Source organism: Ailuropoda melanoleuca, chromosome 2, assembly GCF_002007445.2.
Source record: "Ailuropoda melanoleuca isolate Jingjing chromosome 2, ASM200744v2, whole genome shotgun sequence".
NCBI classification, from domain to species: Eukaryota; Metazoa; Chordata; class Mammalia; order Carnivora; family Ursidae; genus Ailuropoda; species Ailuropoda melanoleuca.
Window position 1 is genome coordinate 84,043,283 of NC_048219.1, and position 26,765 is coordinate 84,070,047.

Genomic DNA, 26,765 nt, shown 5'->3' on the forward strand with positions numbered 1-26,765 from the left:
TGAAGAGTCACAGAAATTTATAGGCAACACTTTTTCATACTTTTTTCATACTTTGTTTTCATAGTGTTCAGTCTCGATCACATTAACAAATAGGAGGATGTCTTTGGACTTTACATGTAAGTTCAACCAGTTACTTACTTTTAGATTTTTTAATAGCATTAATCTTGCCAGGAGAAGTGATTTTGGCACCAGCGGATTTCAATTCTAGCTCAGCCTTCGTCCTAGCAATCTCCTCAGCCATTTTAGATTCCTGATATATGGCTTCTTCTTTTATGATCCAATCTTGAATGGATTTTGCCACAAGTTCCAAATAATTCCTAAAAAAAGGCAAAAAAAAAAAGAACAAACGACAACTGAGTTACTGTTAGTTATAATCAATCGATACTTAAGATATGAACTGTGCAAATGAACTTTTCAAAAATGAACTGATCCTAAATTGTCCATGTAACAAACGCAATAGACTCAGATATATCCTAGATGTAATTTGTACAAAGTTACCAAATATCAATATCCAGTGAGCATATGAAAAATGCCAACTTCATCCACAATTAAAGACATCCAAATTTAAAAATGTGATGTTTCCACCCCAGTTGAGGATGAAAAAGTTTGATACTTTCAATACTGTTAGCTGGAGAGTAATATGGTGCCATCTCTTATTAGGGAAATTTTGTAGCATAATAGAAACTCTTTTAGTTGATGACAGCTAACTGACTCACTGGATTAACTGAAACGCTCCAGTCTTGCTGTAAAACTTACTGGCCTGCAAATACCCACACCCTACATACTGTGCCCTACACTGCTTGTGTACTCAGGCTCACGCCAGCGAGTTGTTGCTCACCAGGACTCAGTCATATTTGTTCCCAAACCCATTCATTCTATTTATGCTGATGAATGTACTTATTTTTAATGAAATGTTCTGTATACTTATAACATATGACTGTCCTGAGAGAGTTGTTTCTGAGGAAATAAGTTGAAATATTTAGGTTTGACAATCAAGATTTGTTACTGTCAAATTGTGTGAAAGTAAGCCTAAGACTTAGAAAATAAAGCAAGAGGAGTTCTATACTCAGGTTATTTCACAATTTTCTTTCATTCCTGATTCCTTTTAAAGAAGTAAACTGAAAACTGTAGACTATGAGTTACGGGTATGCAACATCTTCGTTGGGAAGGGAAAAGACATCTCAAACTCAGCCTGTTCCCAAACTGACTGATCTTCCTCTCCAAACTGCCCCCTCAAGCCTTTTGGCATCTTAGCCGATGGCAAGTCTATACTTCCAGTTGATCAGCCCAAATGCCCCGAAGGCATCCTTGACCACTCTTATTTTCTCACACTCCTCTTCTAATCTGTCCAGAGATTCAAATGATTTTTTAAAACACATATTTAAAATATATTCAAAATCTAATCACTTCTCACTTACTTCACTGTTATATTCCTGGTCTGAGCCACCATCACCCCTTGCTAGGATGGCTGCAGTATCCTCCCAACTAGTCTCTGTGTCCCTACTCTTAACCCCCTGTAATCTATTCTCAACACAGTCACTAGAGAGATTCTTTTCATTCTTAAGTCAGATCATATCTCCTCCAGTTTGGAGCCTTTCAATGAGTCTGCCTTTCAAACAAAACCTAGAGTTCTTGTTTTTTTTTTCTATAACGAGGGAACACAGACAAATCAGTATTCAAATGAGATGACAAAATAGAGAATATTTCAGCATGTAATGACTCAGGAATTCACCAGCCACAGATACTTTCTGAAAGAATTACTCACAAATGTATACCAGCTGCACTGAAAAAATAAATCCAAGAAAGAAGACAACATGGGATATAAATAAAAGGGCTAAAGAAAAAAAAGTACAATTTGTAATTAAATGTAAATAACTGTGTTACTTCTCTGTGATTAAAAAATATTACTTAATAATTGGAAATAAAATTTCTAGACAATTTCAAAATGGGAAGTAGGTGATTGGTTGGGAGTAAATGAAAATATGTTAAAAATTTTAACATTTTCTGTGAGATGATATTAATATTCATTAACTCCAATTATGATATAAAATATTTAAATATATGATTCAAAAGGATAACCTCTAGAAGGATGTAAATAGAATGTATAACTTTAAAAACATCACAATAAGAATGAACTAAAAACTGAATCTAGCAAAAGGAAGAAAAGAGATTAATCCTAAAGTAGAAATATACCTATTAAATAGTAAGAATGAGGCCAAAGACATTACTGATAAAAATAGAAGTGAACAGATTAATTCTTTAAAATGCAAAGTTTTAGGGGTACCTGGGTGGCTCAGTCAGTTAAATGTCTGACTCTTGATTTTGACTCAGGTCATGATCTCAGGGACATGAGATTGAGCCCCCTGTCCAGCTCTGAGCTGGGCATGGAGCCTGCTTAAGATTTTCTCTCCCTCTGCCCCTCCCCCCACTAGTCGTGTGCTATCTCTCTCTCAAAAAAATAATAAAGTAGGGCTCCTGGGTGGCTCAGTTGGTTAAGTGTCTGCCTTCGGCTCAGGCCATGATCCCAGGGTCCTGGGATCGAGTCCCGTATTAGGCTCCTGCTCAGCGCGGAGTCTGCTTCTCCCTCTACCCTTCCCCCTGCTCACGATCTCTCTCTCTCTCAGATAAATAAAATCTTAAAAAAAAATAGAATATAAAGTTTAAAAATAGTATTAATTATTATTGAAATCTTTTAAAAGGCAGAGGATCTCAGAGTAGCTGAAAAAATCCAAGCTGATATTTAAAAGACATGTAGTTACAAGTCAAAATAATGCAGAAAAATAAAAGGGTGGCAGATGGCTGGCTAGGAAGCAGAAAAGGTTGGTCCAGATCCTTGATGACTTTGGTGAGTAGCTGCACTATCCCTGAGACACTGCCCAATTCCAGATTTCTCACTACAGAAGAAAAATAATCTCCTTATTAGTCTCACCACTGTAGTCAGTTTTCTATTAACATAGTGAGACACAATTCCTAGTTGACATGTAAAATGATTGAGAAAGTTATACCAGTAAATTTTTATATAAAAGAGACTGTCCAATTTCACCAATAACAAATGTGGTGAAATTCAAGGTCAAAAGCATTAAAGGGAACAAGGGAGACGTTTTATCATGATGGTAAAAGTTACAATGCACTAAAAAGGATGCTTCTAAAAATACAGATTCAAAAATAAATTTAAAAATACACACATATACACACAGTACACATGCAAAACTAACGGAGAAACAGAAAATTAGAAAGACAGACATTAATACATCTCTCTCAGGAATGGACATTTATCATGAGAATATTGTTTGATTTTATTCTACTAGACATCCAAAATCCAAATGTCATGCATGAAGTTGTAGAGCAATGTAAATTACCAAAAGTAATTGAAGAAGAAATAGAAATCCTGAATAGAAGATTAACTTTAGAAGAACTGCAAAGGTTGAAGATAATCTGTTCCTCATACTTTCACACTATCATCTCTTCCATTGGGCCTTGCCATCTAGCCTCTAGGGAGCCACTACCTCTAAATGGTTTTCTATGTGAAGTGTTCCTACGCTTCCCAAAATAATGTACTATATTATGTAAGCTGTATATGTGGGCAAAGGATTAGCACATGACCTGTTTCCCCAGTTATTCTCTAAGTCCATTCTCTATCTTTCTGTATCTCATTTGTACAGCTGAAACAATGTTGTACAAATAATAAATATTGGATATACATTAGCCAGCAGAGAAAAAAATAATGAAATATTCTCATCATTACTGAGAAGAGAGAACAAAGCTTTAAGATCGTGAAGAAATAATTAAGGAGCTTGGAAGAAGAAAAAAAATCACTGATTCCTAGAGGTCTCAGTTTTCTGAGCAATTGGCTGCTGTGTTGATATGTCACTCAGTTGTCCTACTTTTGAGTCTTCCCCAGATCAAGTGGAGTTATCCAAAATCAGCATGCAGAATGTCATGCTTTATAGTTTTTAGTTGAAATCTTTCAGAGGCAGTTTTATTAGAACCTAAATAAATCAGGTGCAAGGTAATAGCACCCTCACTATACTTAACTGGCCCAAGAATGATGTCTGTCTTCTTTAGTGGTATAGCTTTGATGTTTATCACAGTGGCTAGTACACCTCAGACCTTCAACTTGAACTAAATTGAAATTTTCTTTGACTTGAAACACCTTGCTTAGACTAAGAAACTAACCAAGTAACTAACAAGCTAACTAAACTAAGATAGCTATTAACTACATAACATTGGTTACCTGAATCCAACATTGGAGTGAAGAGCAATGTTCCAATGTTCACAATGCAGACGTTGTGTATTCATTGGATTATGAAAGACTAAAAGGAGAGAGTTGTCCTGGGTATGATAATAAGAATCAATCCACCTGTACTGCTGGTTGGCTTCTTGAAGAACCTGAAATCAAAATATTTGATTGTTGTGTCTTTTTTTTTTTTTCCAGAAGAAGGGTCTCTTGCTAGGGCATATCTCAGCCCCCTTATCATTTTCCTTTTATTTTCACACAGTTAATCTCACTGTTAGTGAGAATGTAAGTGGTAGATTCTTTTTTGGAGCTGAATTCAGCAACTCTTACAGAAAAACAGATACTAGGTTCCGGGCATAGAGGCATTTGCTCAAGTGTTTTTTATTAAGGCTGGGAGATAATAATTAAGTCAAGCAGTTATTTAACATCTCCCACACCTTCATACAGATCATCTCATTTTATCATCATTAAAACCCTCAGATATATAAGTACGATTATTTTTCCCATTTCAAAATACTAAAATCCTCATTTTTTCAGGGTAAATTGGGGTTGAGAGAGGATAAGAGATTTGTCCAACAACATAGAGTTCATAAGTTCCGGGGCTGGGGCTCACACCAGTCCAAGGGTCACCATCTTTGCACTCCGAAGAGTCTTCTCCACTACACCATGCTGTGGTATAGAGAAACGAGGTGAGCAGTCTTTCTCACACATAGTATTTCCACATGACTTCTACCCCTGGCCTTTTCCAAAACATTGCACTCTCAGCATGCCCTGCAATTGCAGCGACCAATAGAGCAGTAGAAAGGGCAGGCACACTTGTGTCCTGTTTCCATTTTACTGCTAATCAATGTAAGGAAACATGTCCACAGGAAAATAAATTACATTGCCGTGGGTTGTTGTTTTTGTTTTCATTTTCAACATCAATCTCATGTAGGAACTTTGAGTTCTCTACTGTTTGGGTGATCTGAAAGCATGGGATTGCATATTATGTTAGGAAAGGACTGTTTTGCTTTTGCTTTCAATTTTACACTGGTAGCATTACCAAAATAATACACTTAGTTCCCCAATCTAGTCCCCTGTATGAGAGTCTTTATGGAGTGGCATTTAAACTATTACGTCTGTTCCCTGAGAAGTAATACCAGAAATACACATGTGGTGAATATTTTTGCATTAATTGTTTTTGTTCGTTTTTGTTACGTAGGGTACTTTCCATTACTTTACTTTTTGGAAAAGCAAATTCCTCTTAGACTTTAAACCCCCAAACCAAATATGTTCATTTCCAATGAATATGTATCCTTCTTTCCATTAGAAAGCTCTGCAAAATTTGTTTTCATATTTATTTTGGCTGCTAGAATTTACAGCACTAAGTTTCTCACAGCTATAGTTGCTCTCAATCGATGCATGACAAGTTCTCATCTAATATTTTTCCTCTTCTTTTTTTACTATTTGGCTTTTGCCTATTATCCTGTATAAATATTGCTGGTGCCATGAACTAGTTTTTTTTTTTATTATTAAAAATAAACACGTACTTATTGTAGCATTATTCATAGTAACCAAGATATGAAGCCTGGGTGGCTCAATCAGTTAAGTATCTGCCTTCGGCCCAGGTCATGATCCTAGGGTCCTGGGATTGAGTCCCTCACAGGGCTCCCTGCTCAGCGGGGAGCCTGCTTCTCCTTCTCCCTCTGTCCCCTCCCCTCAGCTCATGCTTGCTTTCTCTCTTTCAAAATGATAAAAAAAGAAAGATATGGAGACAATCCAAATGTTCAACCATAGTTGAATGGATAGAGAAAGTATGGTATACACACACACACATATACAATTAAATATGTATACACACAATATACAATGTATACTATATATGTGCAATAAGTATTTATTATATATTTATATATTATATAGTATATACTGCATTATATAGTATTTATTGCATATATGTAATTAAATAGTACTCAGACAGACAAAGAATGAATGAACTCTTGCCATTTGCAACAACATGGATGGATCTGGAGGGTATAATGCAAAGTGAAATAAGTCAGTCAGAGAAAGACAAATACCATATGATTTCACTCATATGTGGAATTTACAAAGCAAAACAAATGAACAAACAAAGAAAAAAGAGACAAACAAAAAACAGACTCTTAAATACAGAGAACAAACTGGTGGTTGCCCAGAGGCGAGGTGGGTGGGGGATGCGTGAAATAGGTGAAGGGGATTAAGAGCACACTTACCGTGATGAGCACAGAGAAATGTATAGAATAGGTGAATCATTATATTTTACACCTGAAACTAATATAACACTGTATGTTAATTATGCTTCAGTTAAAAAAATAAACACCTACTATGTGCCAGATACTGTGTAGGTTCTAGGAAAACAAAAGTGAACAAGATAGATAAGATTTTCCTTTAAGGTCTGATTAAGACTTTTATAGATCATCCTGGATTCAGAGACATATCCTAAGAAGATGGAATTGATGGAACATCTGATACAGAGAATGGACTGGGCGAGAGCAGATGTAGGGTGACTATTTGGAGGATGCTGCCGCAGAACAGCGGGATGGTGGCGGAACTGACGTGGCAACAGTGGAGATGGTGAGGAGCTTTGATGGTATCAGAACGTGATGATGGATCAGACAAGCAGGACACAGGAAAAGCTGAGACAAAGGATGACTCTTAGCCTTTTGGCTTGAAGGTGATACTTTCTGAGATGGATGAGGAGAGAAACATGCTGAGGTGGGAAAATTATGAGCTTCATGTGAGACACTGAAATTGAGATGCCTGTCAGAAATTCAAGTGGAATCTGGAGTTAGGTATTCTAGCATGGAACTCAAAAGAGAAATCATTTGGAAGATAAAATTTTAGGAGCCATTAGCATTAGGTCATATATATAGATGAAATCATCACAAGAATGCTTACAGTAAAGAGTAGATGGTTCAGGGCTGAGACTCCAGGCATTTCGATATCTAGACATTAGGTCAACAAAATTCCAGGCACAGCACCAAGGAGAAATACAGAGTGAGGAGAAACTGAGAGTGAGGAGTGTTTCACAGTGAAGCTATGAGCTCTGCGATGCTGTTAAAAGGTCAAGAAAGATGAAGAAAGACAAATGTCCGTTTGATCCAGCAGGATGGTGATCACGCACCTTCATGGAATGGTGAGGACAGAGCCAAACTGAAAAAAAAAAAAAAAGTCTGAAATGAATGTCCAGTGAAAGATGAAATATTGAACACGTGTACTCACTAAAAGAACAGTAAAATTGTTGGGTTTTAATATCACGAAACTGAAGGTCACAGGAGAGGAGACAAAAGCAACAAGCTGGAAAGCAGAAGGATAAGGGATGACGGACAGCGGGCATAGAAACCAAATTCTAAGGTTAATTTTACCAGAGGTCAGAAGTAAGCTTACTTGTGTGCAAAGGCGCAGACAGGCTCAAGAAATGGCAGTATTAGGTACTTTTGAGAGTGCGGTGAAAGTGGCACTGAAAATAGGAAGATTAAAATATTTTTAAGAAGCTCTTAGGGCCCCCAGAAGCCCTGGACAATTCTGAACAATGAGGTGGCTGCTCATCTCCCGCCTTAGCAGACAAAGGGAAGATTATTACCCACAGAATGATGCAGTGGAGTCTAAGAAAAGGGACCCTAGGAACTTCCAAGGGGGAGATGTACTACAGAAAAAAAAAAAAAAAAAGGAATTTAATGAAAGAACAAATTGATGTCCAAGAAATATAAGGTGACCCACATGTGTAATTCTAAATTTTATAGTAGTCACACTTTAAAAGTAAAAAGAAACAGGTGAAGTTAATTTTAAAAATATATTTTATTCAACCCAATCTGTCAAAAATATCATTTCAATATGTAATCAATATAAAAATTGTTAATGAGATATATCAACTTTTTTCATATTAAATTTTTGAAATTTAGTATATATACTTATACCAAATATATAGTATATACATTGTGATATACACAATAATGAGTAATATATACAATATTATGTTATATATATATATAACATATAATACTATATATATATGTATATATATATATATACATATATATATAGCATAGCAAACTAATAGAACATCTCAATTTGGACCAAATACATTTTAATTACTCGGAAGCTACGTGTGACTAGTGGTTACCACACTGCACAATGCAGATTTAGAGGCTGAATGGCCAGAAGCCTAACTGCCTTCCCCCCATCACGCAGGTCCCAAAACCCTGACAGGTAAATTATGTCTTTCGGTAGGAGATTAGGATTCCCCCCCACCCCCCGGGAGAATCTACATGGCTTAAGAGTACAGACTAATATACCAACACTGATGGGTCTCGCAAGGAAACTGCCCAGCCAAATCTCCCAAAATGAAGTCCATTTATGGACTACTCCCTCCTGCCCTGAGCTCATGCATCACTTCCTATTATATTTTTAGTCTCATTATTAACATGAACAAAAGGGCAACTGTCATTAAATATTACTTTCTAATAGGAAAAATGGAGACCCCAAAACAAAACCAGGAAAGAAACTTGGGAAAAAATAAAAAGAACTTGAAGAAAAAGAGAGAAGGCAGGGAGAAAACACTAAGGACTTCTAAGGACTTTAATATCCTCAGAGATAAGAGAAGATACAATATCAGGAAATGTGAACAAGATGCTATGGAAAGGTAATTTGCAATTATAAATAGAACTTTAGGAAATTAACCATGATTATAACAGAAGCAGAAGGCCCAGTAGAAGAGCTGGGTGAAAGCTGAGCTATGGCTCTAGAAGAAGAAGACAGGTGTTGGAAATTAGAGGAAAGGAAAGGAAATTGGAAGTTTAGTCCAGGAAGTCCAGCACCAGAATAGCAGGAGTTCCAGAAAGAAAGAGAAAAAATGGAAAGGAGATGACTATCAGAGAAATGGTTGTAGAACGTTTCCCAGAATATTAAGACAGGAGTTTCTGAATTGTACTGGGTGTACCAGTATGATACTTGGAAACAGAACCACACCAAGGCATGGCCACAGGAAGCCAAGAACACTGGAACAAACAGAAGATCTTAAAATCTTCCAGAGAGAAGAAAAAAAAAACCAAACTCAAACAACTGATCAGGAATCAGAATTTCATTGTTTTTTTGTGGTTTGTTTTGTTTTGTTTTGTTTTGTTTTGTTTTTCCCCTCAAGGACAACCCAAGAAGCTAGAACACTACTGAGGAATGGCTTCAAAATTTTCAGGGAAAATGTTTTCTTCATATTTTTGCTTAATTGTTCAGAGGGTTTTTCTCTGACTACCTTATATAAAAAAGAATCCCCTCCCTAACCACTGTCACTTTTTACCCCCTCACCTGGCTTTATCCTTCTTATCATCTGTGCTATGGCATACAGTTACCTGTTTGCCCTGTTTCCAGCCACCATAATGGATACTCTAAAAGGTCTGGAGTTCACTGCTAGCTCTACTGCTGTGGTCCCAGCTTTTACTATAATCTTTGACCACTAATGTTTCTGGCTGGAAAGAGGGGCCAAGGCTGTGACCAGGATGATGATAAAGGGAGCTCCCAGGTCCACAGCTGCGAAGCAGGTTGGGAGGGCTAGCAGGAATTCAGAGCATACGGGAGAGAGGTGGCTTAGACCGTAAAACTGATAGAATGCCTGTTAGTTTGGATGTACTGACAGGAGATTTTACTCTTTGGTAGAGAGCTTGGGGATAAGTAATGATAAATGAATAGTAAACTACACAAATGAAGAAAATGGGAAAACAATCTCCAGGATTTTCAAAAATAGTATCAAAAAAGGAAATGTAATCATGGAGTATTTACATAGTTCAGCTATGAATAACATTTATACAAATGAAATAAAGTAAATATTGAATATTAATCTAACCAAAAATGATGATATGGTTAACAGCATTAGCAGATGGCAAGAAGTTCTAGTGTGTGTGTAGGAGTGTATGAGTGAGTGTGTACTTGTGTGTGTGTGTGTGTGTGTTTCTGTGTGTGTGCCCACACGTACAGGCACATGCTGCATGGGGGTTGGCAGAGCTGTTTTCTCAAGAGGGAGTCAATTGTTGATGATGCCCAACCGAAACTAAAACAAAACAAAATGTACTTGTGATTAGAGATAACTGAGTTAAGTAACACCAGAAATAGGTAAATAAATACCTTTACCTCTGGGAATTTAGGCATAGGGGTGGGAGAGAGCTGCTATTTTTCATAAGATTCTATATAGAACTTTCTGGCTTTAAAGATGTGTGGATGGAAAACTTTGATATTGGTCAGATTAAAACTAAAAAGATAAAACAAAAATTAGCACAGGTTGTTGCATAAAACATGGAAACAGAAAATGTACGATCCCTTGTTATTTTGCATAGTGGTTAAGAGCACAAGTTCTGGGGCCAGATTTCTTGGGTCCATATCCTGCTTCTGTCACTCACCAGCCATGTGACCTTGGGCAAAAGTTACTATTGGTCAAGTTGTCTCAGTTTCCTACTATTTACATAGTTCCTATTTTATAGGATTGTTGCAAGGATTAAATGAGCAAATAATACTTACAAGCCATGCCTAGCATATGGTAAGTACTCAATAAATGCTAGCTATTGCAGGTTCCATCGACCTGTTAACTGCATCAGGTCAATACTTTGAGGGGCGCCTGGGTGGCTCAGTCAGTTGGGCATCCAGCTCTTGGTTTTGGCTCAGGTCATGATCTCAGGGTCCTCGGGCTCCATGCTCAGTCGGGAACCTGCTTGAGATTCTCTCCCTCTCCCTCTGCCCCTCCCCTGTTCTCTCTCTTTCAAATAAATAAATAAATCTTAAAAAAAGAAGAAAGAAAATACTTTGAAATGTGATGAAAACTTAATAGAACGGATAGGCAATATGGGAAAAAAAATAAGGTTGTTGTCCCATAAAGCCTGACTTTTGTTCTTGGAAAATATGTGCAGCAGTCGTGTGCGTTTCTTCTTTTTTCTTTATAAAAACATCTCTTTGGAAAATATATTTTAAACTATTTTGGAGATTGCCTGGGCATGCATAGCTCAATTTGGGAATAAATTCTTTTATAGCTGAAGTAAATGGGAATATTGATCAGAATGAGATCTGAGAGAGTGACCTAGAAGTGAACTGTTCTAAATCATACCATGACTCCCCAGACCTGTCCAACCGTCTCCTGGAGACTCACGGTCCATTATTACCTGAAGCAGAACTTTCGGCTTAAAATGTTCAGTGAAACTCCAGTCCATTAGACTGCGTTGTTGTGTTTTCTTTATGTCCTCTAACTCAGCTTCCACAGTCATCTTCTTGGGTTTCTAAAAAATCATAGGAGTGCAATTTCAGCTTTAATTTGTGTAAGTCCAAATGGAGGCCTCTTGGACTCCATCAACGAACCAGCATGCACTTCATCTAATTGGGGAAATCTGCATATGTATAAATCCATATGGCAACATTTTAGGAGAACTGCTGCCAGAAAGAGTATGCCTTTGAGTTTTTTTTTTTTTTATGGGCAACATAATCTAAATATTTTTATTGTTAGGTTATACTCTTCTGAGTCCTGTTAGCAATTATAGGCAGGTTTTCTGAACTCATTTCAAGACAGCATTAGTTCTCCATGGCTGTATGGTCAGCAGGTGTTTGTGAGTTTGCCAAGCCACACTGTCTAGAGAGGAGCATGGAGCTTGGAAGTTTTGCTTAAGCCGCTAGTGAAATTAACTCCTTTCTCTCCAGTTGGAGCTGGGCTAGGGATGTCTGAGCAATTCCCCTCCTTCTCCTGCTGAGCATCTGCTGTGTGTGTGTGTGTGTGTGTGTGTGTGTGTGTGTGTGTGTTTCTCACTCCGGGTCACAGTTTTTTCAGATCATCTTACTTGTCTCTACACTTTTAGGAAAACAATTCCTTACCTTTTCAAGAGGCTCAGCCTTTGTGACTCCTTCATCTTTGATCTCATTGTTCGTGGTCTGTTCTGTAAATCAAAGACACCAACATTCAGTTGTGTTTGGGCTTTGTTCTTGCCTTTGTCAGTGCTGGGCCTTTTTGCCGCCCATATGATCTATGTTTCTGTGCTGAAAAGGTAATTCATGAAAGGCATGTTTCATGCCTCGAAAAAGGTGTTTGTGTCAATAATTCTATGTCAGTGTCTACCTAGAAGAGTTCCACTAAATCCTTTGAAAAGATCGCAGCTTCCTATATGAGGCATTCCTAAATCATCAAATTTTCTGCCTTCAGGGTATCTCCCTCACTTCTAAAAATGTACCTTTACCTTTTCAAGTTGCAAATACTGATTAAGCTGTAGCTCCTGTGATTCTGAATCTCTCATATAGAAATGGATAAACTAGAGAGCGCGTTCCAAGTTTGACCAAAGAAATGGCGTGGGTGATGAATATTCTGGTAACATATTTGTGATGCTACTGAGTAACTGAGCCAACCTGGCCTTTTTCACCCTGAGAACATCAGCAAGTGGATGTCTTGCTGCCCAGTCACATATAAAATGGTTCCACCTTTGCCCACCAAACACACCCCTTCCACTCGCCTTGCTCATTCCTCCCAGACGCACCAGCTGCCTTGCTGCGTCTTAAAGTGTTTGCACTTGCTTTCTTTCTGACATGCTTTGCTTTGAGATAATCACCTGGTTCAAACTCTTACTTCCTCCATATCATTGCTCAAACGTCACCTCCTCAAGACTCTTTCTGCCTTTTACCCTGCTTTATTTTTAATCATAGCATTTCCTAGAGCCTGATGATGTTTACTTGTGTATGCCTATCTCTCCATCTCAAAGTGAATTCCTGGAGAAAAAGGAAGGTGACCTTATTTTCCATAACTCTACCCTGAGCACCCAGCCCATGGGAGGGATTCAGTACATTTTGTTTTGATTGAATGAGGAAAATCTACATCATATAATAAAACTGGAAATGTATGTAAAGCTAGAGAGAGAGAGAGAGCAGAACTGTGGTAGAAACTCAAAACAAAAGCTTGTTTTAGGGTAAGCATAAGATTCAGCTTCATTCTGTGGCAAAGAGAACCATATCTGCACTTTTAGAAGGTGTAGTTAAATGTGCCCATCTACCAAGGATAGGCCAATGTTTTTCTTTCTTTTAGGAGCGTAGTTACTTATATTTTTGCTACTGGTTCCGTCTTGCCTTGGGCTGGTGGAGGTGACGGCATGAATGTTCCATTTTGATTTATAGGAAAACTATAAAGTCAATTCAGTTCAGTATTTATATAAATACATCTACTCAAGAGAAAACTCAGGCCAACTATAACTCTAAATAGACCATGATGTCCCATGTGTCCTTGAAGCAACTGATATGAAATCTGTGGAATAAAAATTATTCTGTTCTGTGGTCTGCCAGATTTCTGGGAGATTTGATATTCCCTCCTGTGTCCAGGGATCCAGCAGAAAAAGTCTCCAGTTCAGAAAATATGTTCTAAAAAATTGTGCATCAGTTATTTTGTCAAAGGAGAGAACATTCTAAAACTAATCTGAACTCTTCATTTACTGGTAGAGTAAAAATCATTTTTTTCTTTCTTTCTGATTCTGCCTTTGACCGCATAATCCTTTGACAGTGTGATTCAGTAGTTTTTGACACATCTGGAAATGGATGCTTTCTCATCCCTTTGAAAAACAGCTTTCCTAATCTGTTTTACTTTAGAGATAACAAGATCCCTCTGCAAAGCAGTTACTTTATTAAAAAAACACCCAACAAGCATAAAGGGCACATCTAAACCCATAGCCTCACGGTTATCAACTCTCAGGTTTTTCATAAATATCCAACAGGCCCTGTCAAGTTCAAAAACAGTCTCAGATGGAAATCCAGTGTTTGGTTAAGAAAAGCACAAATATTCAGTCCCTCACATCCAGGAAGAGGTTTTTATATGTATTTGATGCTAAGATGGTTGTGCAGGAAATACATGAACAATTTCTGCTCTGCTTAAAATGATTTCAAGTGGCTTCTTTAGAAATATGGTTCAGAGTTAGGGGGGAAATGCAAGATCAACAACAACAAATTCGCTTAGACATAGCAGCCACGGTGAGGCACCAGGGCTCAGCCACCATCCCCTGTAAGAGTTCCGTGATGTGGATCAACATACACCACGCAGGATCCTTTATAGGTTGTGGCGGCTTAGCTCTCAAGGTTGCTCAGCCTCGAGGATACACTATCCGTTATAGCATTTTTAGCCCTGACAATTTAGAGTTGCTCTAAATCATCTATTTTCCACCAGGATCTGGAATGCCAATTTACATGGTTTGACCACCAGGTGGCAAAAGTTGCCTGAGGAAAACTATACACCAGTTGCTCTAAAGAAAAAAACAAAATACAAAGAAAAAAACCTCAGGCCTTATACCTCTCCTGGCTGATTCTGGATCCGTGTTAACACAAAGTGACTTCTTGGTCATATATTTACATTCCCACAGGATGCATAACATCCCAGGTTGACTTACTTGGCTTAATTATTTTTGTGAGCTTGGCTAATAGGTAAGGGGCTTAGAGAAATAAGGAATCAACCCTTTTGGTAACAAAATCCGGTTAAGTATCAGTATGAAGAAGAGTCTGTGAGTATGGCTAAACCACTGGACAAGGAATTTCGGGAACCGAGGAAGCCACAGGACACAGTAGAGGAAGCATTGGTTTGGAGTTAGCGCTCTGTTGGAATCTTGACTTCCTACTCCTATGTAGTCGAACAAGTTGCTTAACCCCTCCGAGTCTTCAACTCCTCATCTCTAGAATTAGGGTAATAGTATCTTACTCACAGACTTGAGGTTTATATCAAATACTAGTTAATATATGTAAAGTGTCTTAGCAGAGTGCTTGGAATATAGCAGGGCAATATTAAATAAATGTTATCTCCTCTCTCCCCTGACCCCTCACCCTCACTTATCTGCTCTACTAATATGCAAGCAGATTTTCCCTAATTCAACTTCATCGGTGACTTTCTCTTTTACCATTATCTAAATTGATGAAAATGGCAAGATGACCATTCAGTCAATACTGACTTAATATCTGTTCTCTTGTGCCATAGACCACTTACTCTTGTTTAATGTTTTTTAAAATTATAAATTATAACACATACAGAGAAGTACACAGGCTGTAAATGCTTAGTATAGCGAGTAATGAGAAAGGAAAGACCCAGCACTGCAGACATCATACGTGTGTCCTTTCATAACCATGACCTCTTGTTAAACTATCATATTAATCCTGATGTCTTTGTGTGGATTATTTTGGGTTTTCTACAAAAACAATATTTACAAATAGTAACAGTTTTGTTTCTTCCTTTTCAAACCTTACATTTTTATCTCTTTTTCTTGCCTTACTGAGTTGGCTAGCATCTCCAATGTAATATTGAATACAAGTGTCTATAGTAGATAGGCTCCTGGTGTCAAGGGAAATCTTTCAACTTTTCATCTTGATATATAATATTTGTTGTAGTAATTTAAGAATAAACCTTATAAGGTAGAGAAATTTTCCTTCTCTTGCTAGTTTGCTAAGATTTCTTTCATAAATTGCTATAGAGTTTTAAGTGCTTTTTCTGCATCTATTGAGATGATGATACCATTTTTCTCAATGTTAATTAATAAATTATATTGATTTTTACAACATATGTTTTTCCTTTATTCCTATTATAAAAATAACTTGTTTGTGATGTATTATTGTCATTTTGTATATTGCTAGATCAGTTTACTTATGTTTTATCCAGGATTTTTGCATCTATGTTCATGAATGAGTTTGATTTATAATTTTCTTTTGTTGTACTATCCCTGACTGTATTATTATAAGGTTTATGCTAGCTTTGTAAAATGAGTAGGGGAGGATATCCACTTTTTATTTCTGGGAATAATTTTTCAGACTAGAATTATTTCTTTTTTTGAGTGTTTGGTATTACTAGTAAATAAGATCTTTTGAGTTTGGTATGTCCTATTCAGGAGGATCTTTAATTATTATTTAATTTATTTAAATGATTACAACACTATTCATGTTTCTATTTCTTCTTGAGTCACTGTTGGTAAGATATACTTTTCCAGTAATTTGCTCATTTTATTTTAAGGTTTAGTGGAATAAAGTTGTTAATATCCTCCTACTATTTTTTACATTTCTGTAGGATCAGAGGGAAGTCTATTTCTTTATTCCTGATGATTTTTACTCCTGTAATGGTTTTATTCCTAATATGGTTATTTATACTTCCTTTTTCTGTGGTTCACCTTTTATTTTAAAAAATTATCAAATTTTAAAAGCCTTTTCAAAGAACCAGACTTTTGTAGTATTTGTTCTTCCTTATTACATCTATATTTTCTTTTTTTAAAGATTTTATTGATTTATTTGCTAGAGAGAGAAGAAGGGAGAAAGAGAGAGAATGAGCCAGGGGAGGGGCAGAGAAGCAGGCTTCCCGCTGAGCAGGGAGCCCTATGTGGGACTTGATCCCAGGACCCTGGGATTATTACCTAAACCAAAGGCAGACCTTTAACTGACTGAGCCACCCAGAAGCCCACACATCTATATTTTCTGTTAATAGAAAATGTTTATTTTCTTCCTTTCACTTTATTTGGATTTATTTTGTTCATCTTTATCTAACAACTTGAGGTTGATGTTTAGCTAATTAAGTTTTAGCTTTCTTTTTAAAAATGTATTCATTTACATTTGTGAGCTTGTCTCTGAGTATCCCTTGCTTTAGTTGCATTATAGAAATTTCGATATTCAGCATTTTCATTACCATTCAACTTGAAATATTTCCTTATTTCTACTGTGACTTTTTCTCTTAGAAAATTTGTGTATTTTTTCATTATTTTTGTAACTAATGTCCATCACAATTTCACTGTGGTATGAGAATATACTCTAATTTTGATCCTGTGAAAATTTGCTGAGACTTGTTTTATGGTCCAGTATACCGTTAATATTTTTAAGATAAGCATACCTGTGACCTCTGAGAAGCTATAGTATTATGGAAACTTAATATAGGCATATGAATAATTGTAATAAGTAGTAGGAAATGATAGCTAATGCCATAAAGGAAGCACAGATTAATTATGACCATGGGAATGCTAAGGGAACCATTTCGAGATGGACACATCTAACAAAGCTTCATGGAAATGCTACTGAAATCTAACTGTAATCTAAAAGAGACCTCTAGGTGGAGGGTTTGTGGAGGAAAGACATAGAGATTGAAAACAAAAGGCTGTGTAGAGGAAATAGAGCCCAATTCTGTTTGGCTAGAGCATGGGACAAATGAGCAAAAGGGAAAAAGCAGAAAGGTTTTGGAAAAGTAATTTGATACTACTGGAGAAGCATGTGTAGCAGGCCAAAGAGTTGGGTTCTGTTAGTAGGGAGCCACTGAAGGTTGTAAACAGGAAACAAACAGCTGGATTTTAAGTAATTAGTCTGACAGCTATGCATAAAATAGCTCAATAAATTTAGCCTAACAGTCTCCCACCTAATATAACAATATTCATTATGGTATATTCTAGAGTAAGAGTCACTATCTGAGCTATAAAAAAGAAAGAGAATCCTTGTTCTTCATTGAGCATTGATTTTGTACCAAGCTCTATAGTGGGCAGTCACTATCTAATTGCAGGTATTTTTAATATTTTTTTTCATATAATCACACTAACCCTATAAAATACTAATGAGGAAAGTTTTAATTATGTTCACCTTACTGTATTTATAAGGTAAAAGTGGACTAACAGACCTTAAGATATTTTTAAAAACAAGGGTCAAAATAACAAGTACTGAATAATAACACTCAGTAGCAAAGTTTAATCTTAACTTAGATATTAAACAGTCTTTCAATTGACATAGAGAGGCATTTAAATTTAGATAACGTTTCTTGAATCATTTTTGAGGTTAATACATCCTATAGTAGTGTATACATACACACACACACCCCCCCACGTTTACTCACCTGAAGGCCCAGGCCCAGACTGGACCTGAGTCTTCAAGCTGGTCTCCTGCTCTGATGGCTGTATATTATCAGGGTCTAAGGGTTCCTTACTGTTTGGGTCAGAATGCTTCCTATTATAAGAATCAGACTGACAAGCACCTGAAGGTTCTTTAGTGATCTCATCCTCTTGCACAGATGTTGACCAATTCTGATCCACAAATAAAATTCTGTCTTTGGTTTCAGTATCTAGTCAGTTTAAAGAGAATTCATTGGATATTATGCTAGAAAAATTGACAATCATAAAATGTAAGAATTCCTTTGATTCCCTCCATGCAGTATACCTGTTTGGTGTTTGGCCTCTTGGGCATTTGTTTTCATGATGCATTGCTGCCTTATCTGTGTAGCAAATCTGGCAGGGTTGTCCCATGGTATGTTGAACATCTCAGAATCTGTCCCATATATCATCTCAGAAGGCATTAGCTTTCCTTCTTCATTAACCTCAGAGAGCTTCAGGCTCTCAAAAGTAAACACTTTGAAGGCTCGTTCTACTTCATTCCAGCTCAAGACCTCTGTAAGAAAGCGGAAACTATGCTGCTTGGAATGCTCTTATTACCACATGGTACAGGGCTGACAGAGGGGCACCCAGGGGGTCTGTCCACCACAATGACAAGGGAGTCACATCATGCTGGGTGTTGACCTGACTTTAAACAATTTTGCAACAAGTATGGGTAGGACCTAATAATAAGAAAGCTGCACAATCAAGATATGACAGATCAAGACAATGCTCACAAATGGCTTCGTAGCTTAATCAGTATTAGGTGTATTTGTATTAATTCACATGGACTTTCCAGGGTACCATATTGGTTGAATATGTTTAAAACTTATCATCTTTAAGCAAAAGCACCTTTGCTGGGGTTCTAATTTGAAGCAAAAAAAATTACTCACTTGTGTCTAACATACGCTGTTATGTTCAGTAGGTTTTATTGCTCCTTAGGGCTCAGAAAAGGCCACTTTTCCCTTACTCGAACTGCTGTAGTACTTTTCAAAGGTTATCAGCTTTCAATTGGCCCTATTCATTTGTGCATTTATTCTCTGACAGCATTTATTTATCCATTCACCCACTCCCCGCCTCACTTGTTTGCTCACTCGCTTTTGTTTTCTATACGTTAGGCTTTTTCATAGATCCCAGAAATTCAAAGAAAGGATTTGGTTCTTGCATTTTAGAAGTTCAGGGAGAGGGGCGCCTGGGTGGCACAGTCGTTAAGCGTCTGCCTTTGGCTCAGGGCATGATCCCGGCATTATGGGATCAAGCCCCATATCAGGCTCTTCTGCTGTGAGCCTGCTTCTTCCTCTCCCACTCCCCCTGCTTGTGTTCCTTCTTTCGCTGGCTGTCTCTATCTCTGTTGAATAAATAAATAAAATCTTAAAAAAAAAAAAAGAAGTACAGGGAGAGGGGTGGGAGGTAGGTACTAGCAAATAATCATGCGATTCCATGAGGAAAAGTAAAATGATTGTGGCTATCAATGATTCTGGGGTAACCTCCACTTTTTCTCTGATAGAAATGAGGACACAGGGAGGGTTCCTTTGGAAAAAAACATGAGGAAATCCAGAAGAAGGACAAGGAACAGGTAAAAGTTACAGAATTAAGGAAAGTTTGCTCATTCATTCATTTTGCAAACACCTTTTGAGCACATATTAGTTGTCAAGGATTATAGTAAAAGCTGGGACCATAGCAGTAAAGTTAGCAGTGAACTCCGGATCTTCTAGAATATCCATTCTAGTGGGTGGAAACAGGGCAAACAGGTAACTGTATGCCATATCAGAGATGATAAGAAGGATAAAGTCAGGTGAGGAGGTAAAAAGTGACAGCGGTTAGGGAGGGGCTTATTTTTATATAAGGTAGTCAGAGAAAAAACCTTTGCACAATTAAGCAAAAATGTGAAGGAAGTCGGAGACCAAGTCCTGTGAATATCTGGAAGAAAAAGGATGGAGGCAGGAGAAATAGAAAGTGCGAAGACCCTGAGGCAAGGGGTTGGCCAACAGGTTCAAGGAATCACAGCAAGGCCAACGTAGATTGAGTGGAATGGAATGATGAGAGCTTGACAGGTGATGAGTTCAAAAAATGGGTGGCAGGCCAGTTTAGACTATACTTTGAGTGACATGGGTGGCCACTAGAGAATTCTGAGTTAAGAGGGTACATGGTGTGACTAACATTTTGGAAGGGTGATTCTGGTTATTGCATGAAGAAAAGACTAGGTTAAAAGGTGAAAGCCTATAGACCAATTGGAAAGCTATTGAAATAGTCCAAGTGAGAGGTGGTGGTGGACTGGGCTGCTATGGCGGTGAGGGATGTGGTGGGATTGGTTGTGGAGCATAAGAGACAAAGAGGAATCAGGGATGACTCCAAGGTTTGGGAAGAAAACAGTTGTCATTTACTGAAACAAGGAGAACTCTGAAGGGACAAATTTTGGGCAGTGAAGAGTTTGGTATTGGATCTGTTAAGCATGAAGTGCTGATAGAGAGGAGAGAAGAGGAGGAACAAGGGTTTGGGATGGGACATGTAAGTAGGATATGTGTGATGTAGCAATGGTAGCTACAGAAACAAGAATCCTGTGCTGTGTGTATAGGATGAGGTGGAAAGAGCATGGAGTCATACCACAGGCAGAAGGAAAGATGGAGTGGGCAGGATATAGGCAAAGGACAGGCATTCTCAGGAACATCAGGAACAGGTGGTTATGTCAACAAAGGTCTCCATATACCCAGGCGGGTAGGCTCTACCCTGCTTTTCCATGAAGTGATGGCATGAAAGTATTCAAAAGATTTTGTTGTTTCTTTATTATTATGCCTACTTAAAAATCAAAGAAGAAATCAAGAATAAAATATTTCATGATTTGCCTAGGGTGAGAAATGAAACGAGGTTCTTTTCTCTTTTCTAGGGCAAATGCTTTCTTGTCAAATAAAGATGTCTGTAATTTCATGTTCCTTTTTGTAAATAGGAATATATCTGCTAATTGCCTCAAGTGGAAATAAAGTTGGGTTTTTAAAAAGATTTTATTTATTTATTTGAGAGAGAAAGAGAGAGAGAGAGCACAGCAGGGGGAGGGGCAGGGGCAGAGGTAGAGGGACAAGCAGACTCCCTGCTGAGCAGAGAGCCAGATGAGGGGCTCAATCCCAGGACCCCCAGATCATGACCTGAGCCGAAATCAAGAGTCAGATGCCTAACTGACTGAGCCATCCGGGCACCCCTGGAAATAGTTTTTGAAGGAAGTCCCAGTGAACTCTTCAATGAGAAGCTGATTTTAGATCCTCAAAATTACCTCTCTTTCTGCCATCCTCAAAGAGCATAAACTGACCCCTCCTCCTTCTGTAAGGGGAGGTGAACTTGAGTCAACACACTCTCGGCGCTACACCGCCAGGGGGCTCTCTACTCTGCGCTCTTACCTAGGATAGGGATCACCATGTCTTCCAAAATGATGACAAGGAGGGGATGGGGGGGGAGTGGGGAGGGGGAGGAAGGAAGAAACAGATTATTCTTGTCATGGAAACGCAGTGGAAAGAAAACCCAGTGCATCAAATTGAAGAATGTTACGCATCATAGCTGTCATACTACTGCTAATGACATTATTCAAGGTACTCATCTCAGCCTCTGAAAGCTCTTCCAATAATCAAAATACTTTTTGCAAATAGGAGTGTAATCTTAAGAAGCACATATGACCATAAATGAATGGGTTTAAGCTAAGGCAAAAAACCGCACTCACCATTTGTACAGAAGTGCATGAGCTCATGAATTGTAGCTAGACGTTTAGTGCTATTCCATGGCGGGGCCAGAGGGAATTTAAGGAACTCCCACAGTGGCAACTTGGACTGCATCTCCTGCTCAATTTGAACTGGATCAAAATTCTTTTGGTCCTGATGAAAAAGAGTAACATGACACAAGACATTAGAGTAAGCTGTCAAGTGCCTTATGCATATGGAGAAGGCAAAACCTGATACCTTCGCTCTCATTATTTGGAAACAGGGGAAATCAATGGTAATTGGGGAAGACAAACTGTTGGTATTTTGCTGAAGGTCAAAAAAGCTCGTTCTCACTTTGCCAGAGGTTCCCGGATTCTTCATTGGCTGTGACAAACTGCCGAAGTCTCGGATATATTCATCTCTCCCTTCCGAGATCCTTCTCTAGCTTCCACTAGTTTTTCACATTGGTAAGATATTTAAAGCAAATAACTGTAAGGTTTGAATGCAAATTTGGTGTACTCACAATCAATTACATGGTTAACTGGACCTTTATAACTAGACAAGTTTTCTTTGCTCCCGTACGCACCTTTCTTTGCTCCCTCTTTCCCGAGGTCTCACTCTGCAAGCAGGTACCCATTTTGAATATTACTTTTACTTCCATTGGTAAAAGTAACTAACCACAATTTCTTCAATGAACAATTACAAATAGGCTTTCTTGCATCACTTCTCCTCGGGGTAACCCAGTTATTATTACCTTTAAAGCGTACTTCTTGTGGGCATGCGCATCGTGATAGTCCAATAGGAGAGGGCCTTTGGGCACTGCTGCGCTTTCATTTTCTTCTTTAGATAAGAATATTTCATGGAGATTCTATTCAAATTGAAATATAGTGACTTAAAAAGAGAATCCATACTTTTTCAAAGCATGAAAGCTCTTTGGATATCTCATGCTATCTGACCTTTTTCTCCCTCTCTGTGAGACAGAGAGAGGGCAGGATGGACACAATGTGAGCTGCGATTCTGTGGTCCAGCCCATCTGCTCTAGGAGGCGGCTGCACCAGGCTGGGCGGGACAAGGTCTTCTTCAGATGCCACAACCTGTTAAAATACACAGGTGGAAGGAGTCAGTTTAATGGTCTGCTCTTTACCGAAACTCACGTATTTCCATTGTTCTTGGTAAAAACAAGGCGGTTTCTATAAAAAAATGTACAATGATTATACAAAGTGACAGCGATTACCAAAATAAAAGGGAAAATGTTTACAACCCATGCAGTAGATATAATTTTAATGTATGCATTAGAATAGATAACAGAAAACACAAATGGTAAACAGGAAAATTTACTGTGACAGAAATCAAAATAACAATATAATAATTTTTTTCTTAATGATTTGCTCCTTCTCTTAACTCAAAACCTCTCACACCTTTGGATCCAGGAAGTATTTACTGAGTGGCTACCCTATGCCAAGCACTGTATGGGGCATCTTCTCATATATTATCTCATTTAAGTATCACAGCAACATGGTGGAGTAGATATTATCTTAATTTTACAGAGGAAGAGTTAGGGTGACTGAGGTTAATGCCTGGTGCAAGCCCAAGGCTACTGAGTGGGAGGAACTGGGGTTCAGGTCAAGTCCTCTTTCTTTCTTCAAGAGAGTGATAGATGGTGAGATCAGAAACGGGTAATAGTTGCCTTTATATGGGGAAACTGAGGTCTAGAAAGATTATGTGGCTTGTTCAATTTTACCTGGCAAACAAAACAATTGAAATGTAATCAAAGTACGCACCTAATTTATAGTTTTTCTCTTCACCTTAAATCCTGCAGCCATCCTCTGTGATTTCACATACTTTTACAGGGTTTCTCAACCTTAGACTTTAAGACATTTTGAATTAGACAGTTATTTGTCACGGGTTCTGTTCTGTGCAATGGAGAATGTTTAGCAGTATCTCTGGCCTTGATTCATTTGATGCCAGTATCACCCCTCCAATTGTGACAACCAAAAATATCTCCAGACATTACCAAATGTCCCCTGGGAGGAAAAATCAGCTGCTGTAGAAAACCACTGCTATAGATGGGTAACAAAACAGCCTCCCATCCTTCACCTTTTGTCAACTCCTTACTTTCAAAAGAGCCGCTCATATGTCCACTCTCTATCTCAGATCATCTCTTGGACCCACTCCAATCACAAAAGACCGCTCAAAGCTGTCTACCTCTGAAACGCTAAACTCTAATATCCTGGTTTGGAAAATCCTATTCCATTCCTCTTATATTTCAATTTTTTTCCATCCCATTATTAAGCATTTTTTTCAATCAGCATAATCTATTATTGGTTGCCTTCTATGTGTCAGGCATTGAGGTCATCAGCTGGTGCCTGAAATATAGCAGGTGGTTAATAAATGTTTGTTGCTTTGAGTTGAGTTGAATAAAATAAGAAAGACTAAGATAAATAAAATGACGACACTGCAAGCTCTATAAGGCTTTTCTTTTACAAATTTATTGATATAATAAAACTACTGGTCTTCCAGAAAGCTTATGGGGGTAATGAAAGGCAACTGTGAGTGTGCTTATCTAATTGGTTAGAAAACTAAAGCAGATATAAAAATGTATACTGAAAGTAAAAGAGATGGTAGAGTCTGAACAGGAATTTAAAATAAACATTTGAATCTTCAGAGAGATAAAGGAATGTGTTACATCCATGAAATAAAGACAATGACAGGGAGTTGTAAAAAGAAATTGGAGAATTTATAAGTTAAATACATTTATTGTTGAGAAAAAACTTCAATAGCAGACTGGACTCCACTGAAGAAAGAATTAGTTGGAAGTTAAGCTGGAATTCCCCAAAAGATAAAACTAATAGAAAATGTAAAAGACAAGGAGGAAAAAACAGAAGTTCCACCATCCATCTAATACAAGGATAAATCAATAGAAAAAATAATATTTGAGGGTGTATTTAATTCAGCAAATACAGATTCAGTGTCTGCTGTAGGTTAGGTGTGGTTATGGTATGCTGGGCATGCAGCAGTGAACAAGGTTAGAATAAGTCCCTGCTTGCATGGAGCTTATATTCTAGTGAGAGGGGGAAGGTACACACAAAGAAAATAAGTTATTTAAAGAAGAGTCGTTGTTTATAAGAAAATAAAACCAAATGATGTGGTAAAGAGCACTTTGTGTTGTCAGGGGCTTCCTTTGAGTCAGGTGGGAGAAAGGCTAAGGAATGCCATTTCCACTGGGCACTGAATAAGAAGGACAATTATCATATGATTTCTCTCATCTATGGAACATAAGAACTAGGATGATCGGTAGGGGAAGAAAGGGATAAAGAAAAGGGGGGTAATCAGAAGGGGGAATGAAACATGAGAGACTATGGACTATGAGAAACAAACTGAAGACTTCAGAGGGGAGGGGGTGGGGGAATGGGATAGACTGGTGATGGGTAGTAAGGAGGGCACATATTGCATGGTGCACTGGGTGTTATACGCAACTAATGAAGCATCAAACTTTGCATTGGAATCTGGGGATGTACTGTATGGTGATTAACATAATATAATAATAATAAAAAAAAAGAAGGAGTATCCACCCGGCAGACATGTAGGTGCAAACTTTCTAGGAAAAGAAGTTGGAGTAAAAAGCTAATGAGGAATTAAGTAGTGTAGTTGAGGAAAACCCAGAAGGCCTATGTAGATGATGAGTAGTAAGAATGTGTGTGTGTGTGTGTGTGTGTGTGTGTGTGTGTGTGTGTGTGTGGTAGGGGGCAGGAGAAGAGATGGCAGATCAGCCCAGACCCATATTTTTAGGGTCTTCCAATGTAAGGAATTTTCATTTTATTAGAATATAATCAGAAACCAGATTACAATCCTGTAGATTGTTAATAACAATGATAAAACAAAGCCCTACCTGGATATGGCCTTGTGTTATGAATTATGAAGAGAAAACTCTAATAGCTGCCAGAAAGAAAAAAACAGATTACCCACAAAGAAAAATGCATCAGATTGACATGAGATTTCTAAGTAACATTAGAAGAAAGAAGACAGCACAACAATGCCATCAAAATATTTTTTCACTCAGACTAGGTTCTAAGGCAGTTTCTGACACTTACTACTTGGACAAGTTACTTAACCTTTTTATGCCTCAGTTTCCTTATTTGTAAAATGGGGAACAAAAATAGTTTCTGCTTCATCGGGTTGTTCTAAGGATTAAATGAGTTAATTTATAACAATTCTTTTCAAACACATATAGAAAACCATGAGAACTGACCATGTACCTCAGGTCATACAGGAAGCTCAGGAAATCTAAAAAGATTTTTTAACATGCAGACCATGTTAACTGACCATAATGCTATAAAAGTAGGAATTGACAGTAAACAACGGAAATGAAAATAAAAGATTTAAAACTGAATAGATTGAAAGCAGGATGCAGCTAAAGAAATACTCAAAAGGAAATGCATAGCCTTAAGTAAAGCAAAAAGCATGAAAATAAATGAAGTAAGCTTTTGATTCAAATGAAATGCAAAATAAACTCAAAGAAATCAGCAAGAAGGAAATAATAAAGAGGAATGAAGAAATTAATTAAACAGAAAGTAGAAAGGAGTTTATCAATGAAGCAAAATGCTAGTTCTTTGAAAAGACCAATAAAATAGATATACCATTGACAACCATGATCAAGAAAAGAGCGGGGACAAATAAATAACATCAGTCATAACAAAGGAGCATAACCAGACGCCAAACAATTTTAAAATGCATATAAGTGAATAAAGAACTTTATACGATATTGAAAACACAAATAAAATAGGCATATTTATTAAAAAATACTAATGACTAAAATTGGCCTCAGAAAGAGAAAAATCTGATTAAACCTACAAGTATAAAAGAAATTTTAAAGATAAAGACCATTAACCACCCATCCACCTGTCTACCTCCTCTTTCTTGTCTATTAAAATGACACCAGGCACAGATAGTTTAAAGGATGCGTCTACC

General features: G+C 37.6%; 1 protein-coding gene across 1 annotated transcript in view; it reads right to left on the reverse strand.

Annotated features, from left to right (window-relative positions):
- Positions 1–26,765, reverse strand: part of SPAG17 (sperm associated antigen 17) — a 210,776-nt gene that overhangs the window by 94,789 nt on the left and 89,222 nt on the right. The window contains exons 11-19 of the mRNA XM_034641782.1: positions 22,754–22,891; positions 22,552–22,665; positions 21,821–21,971; positions 18,404–18,631; positions 18,084–18,308; positions 12,095–12,156; positions 11,395–11,508; positions 4,235–4,389; positions 139–317 (exon numbers count right to left, since the gene is read on the reverse strand). Coding sequence (XP_034497673.1) covers positions 139–317; positions 4,235–4,389; positions 11,395–11,508; positions 12,095–12,156; positions 18,084–18,308; positions 18,404–18,631; positions 21,821–21,971; positions 22,552–22,665; positions 22,754–22,891 — 1,366 coding nt within the window. The remainder of the gene's footprint in view (positions 1–138; positions 318–4,234; positions 4,390–11,394; positions 11,509–12,094; positions 12,157–18,083; positions 18,309–18,403; positions 18,632–21,820; positions 21,972–22,551; positions 22,666–22,753; positions 22,892–26,765) is intronic.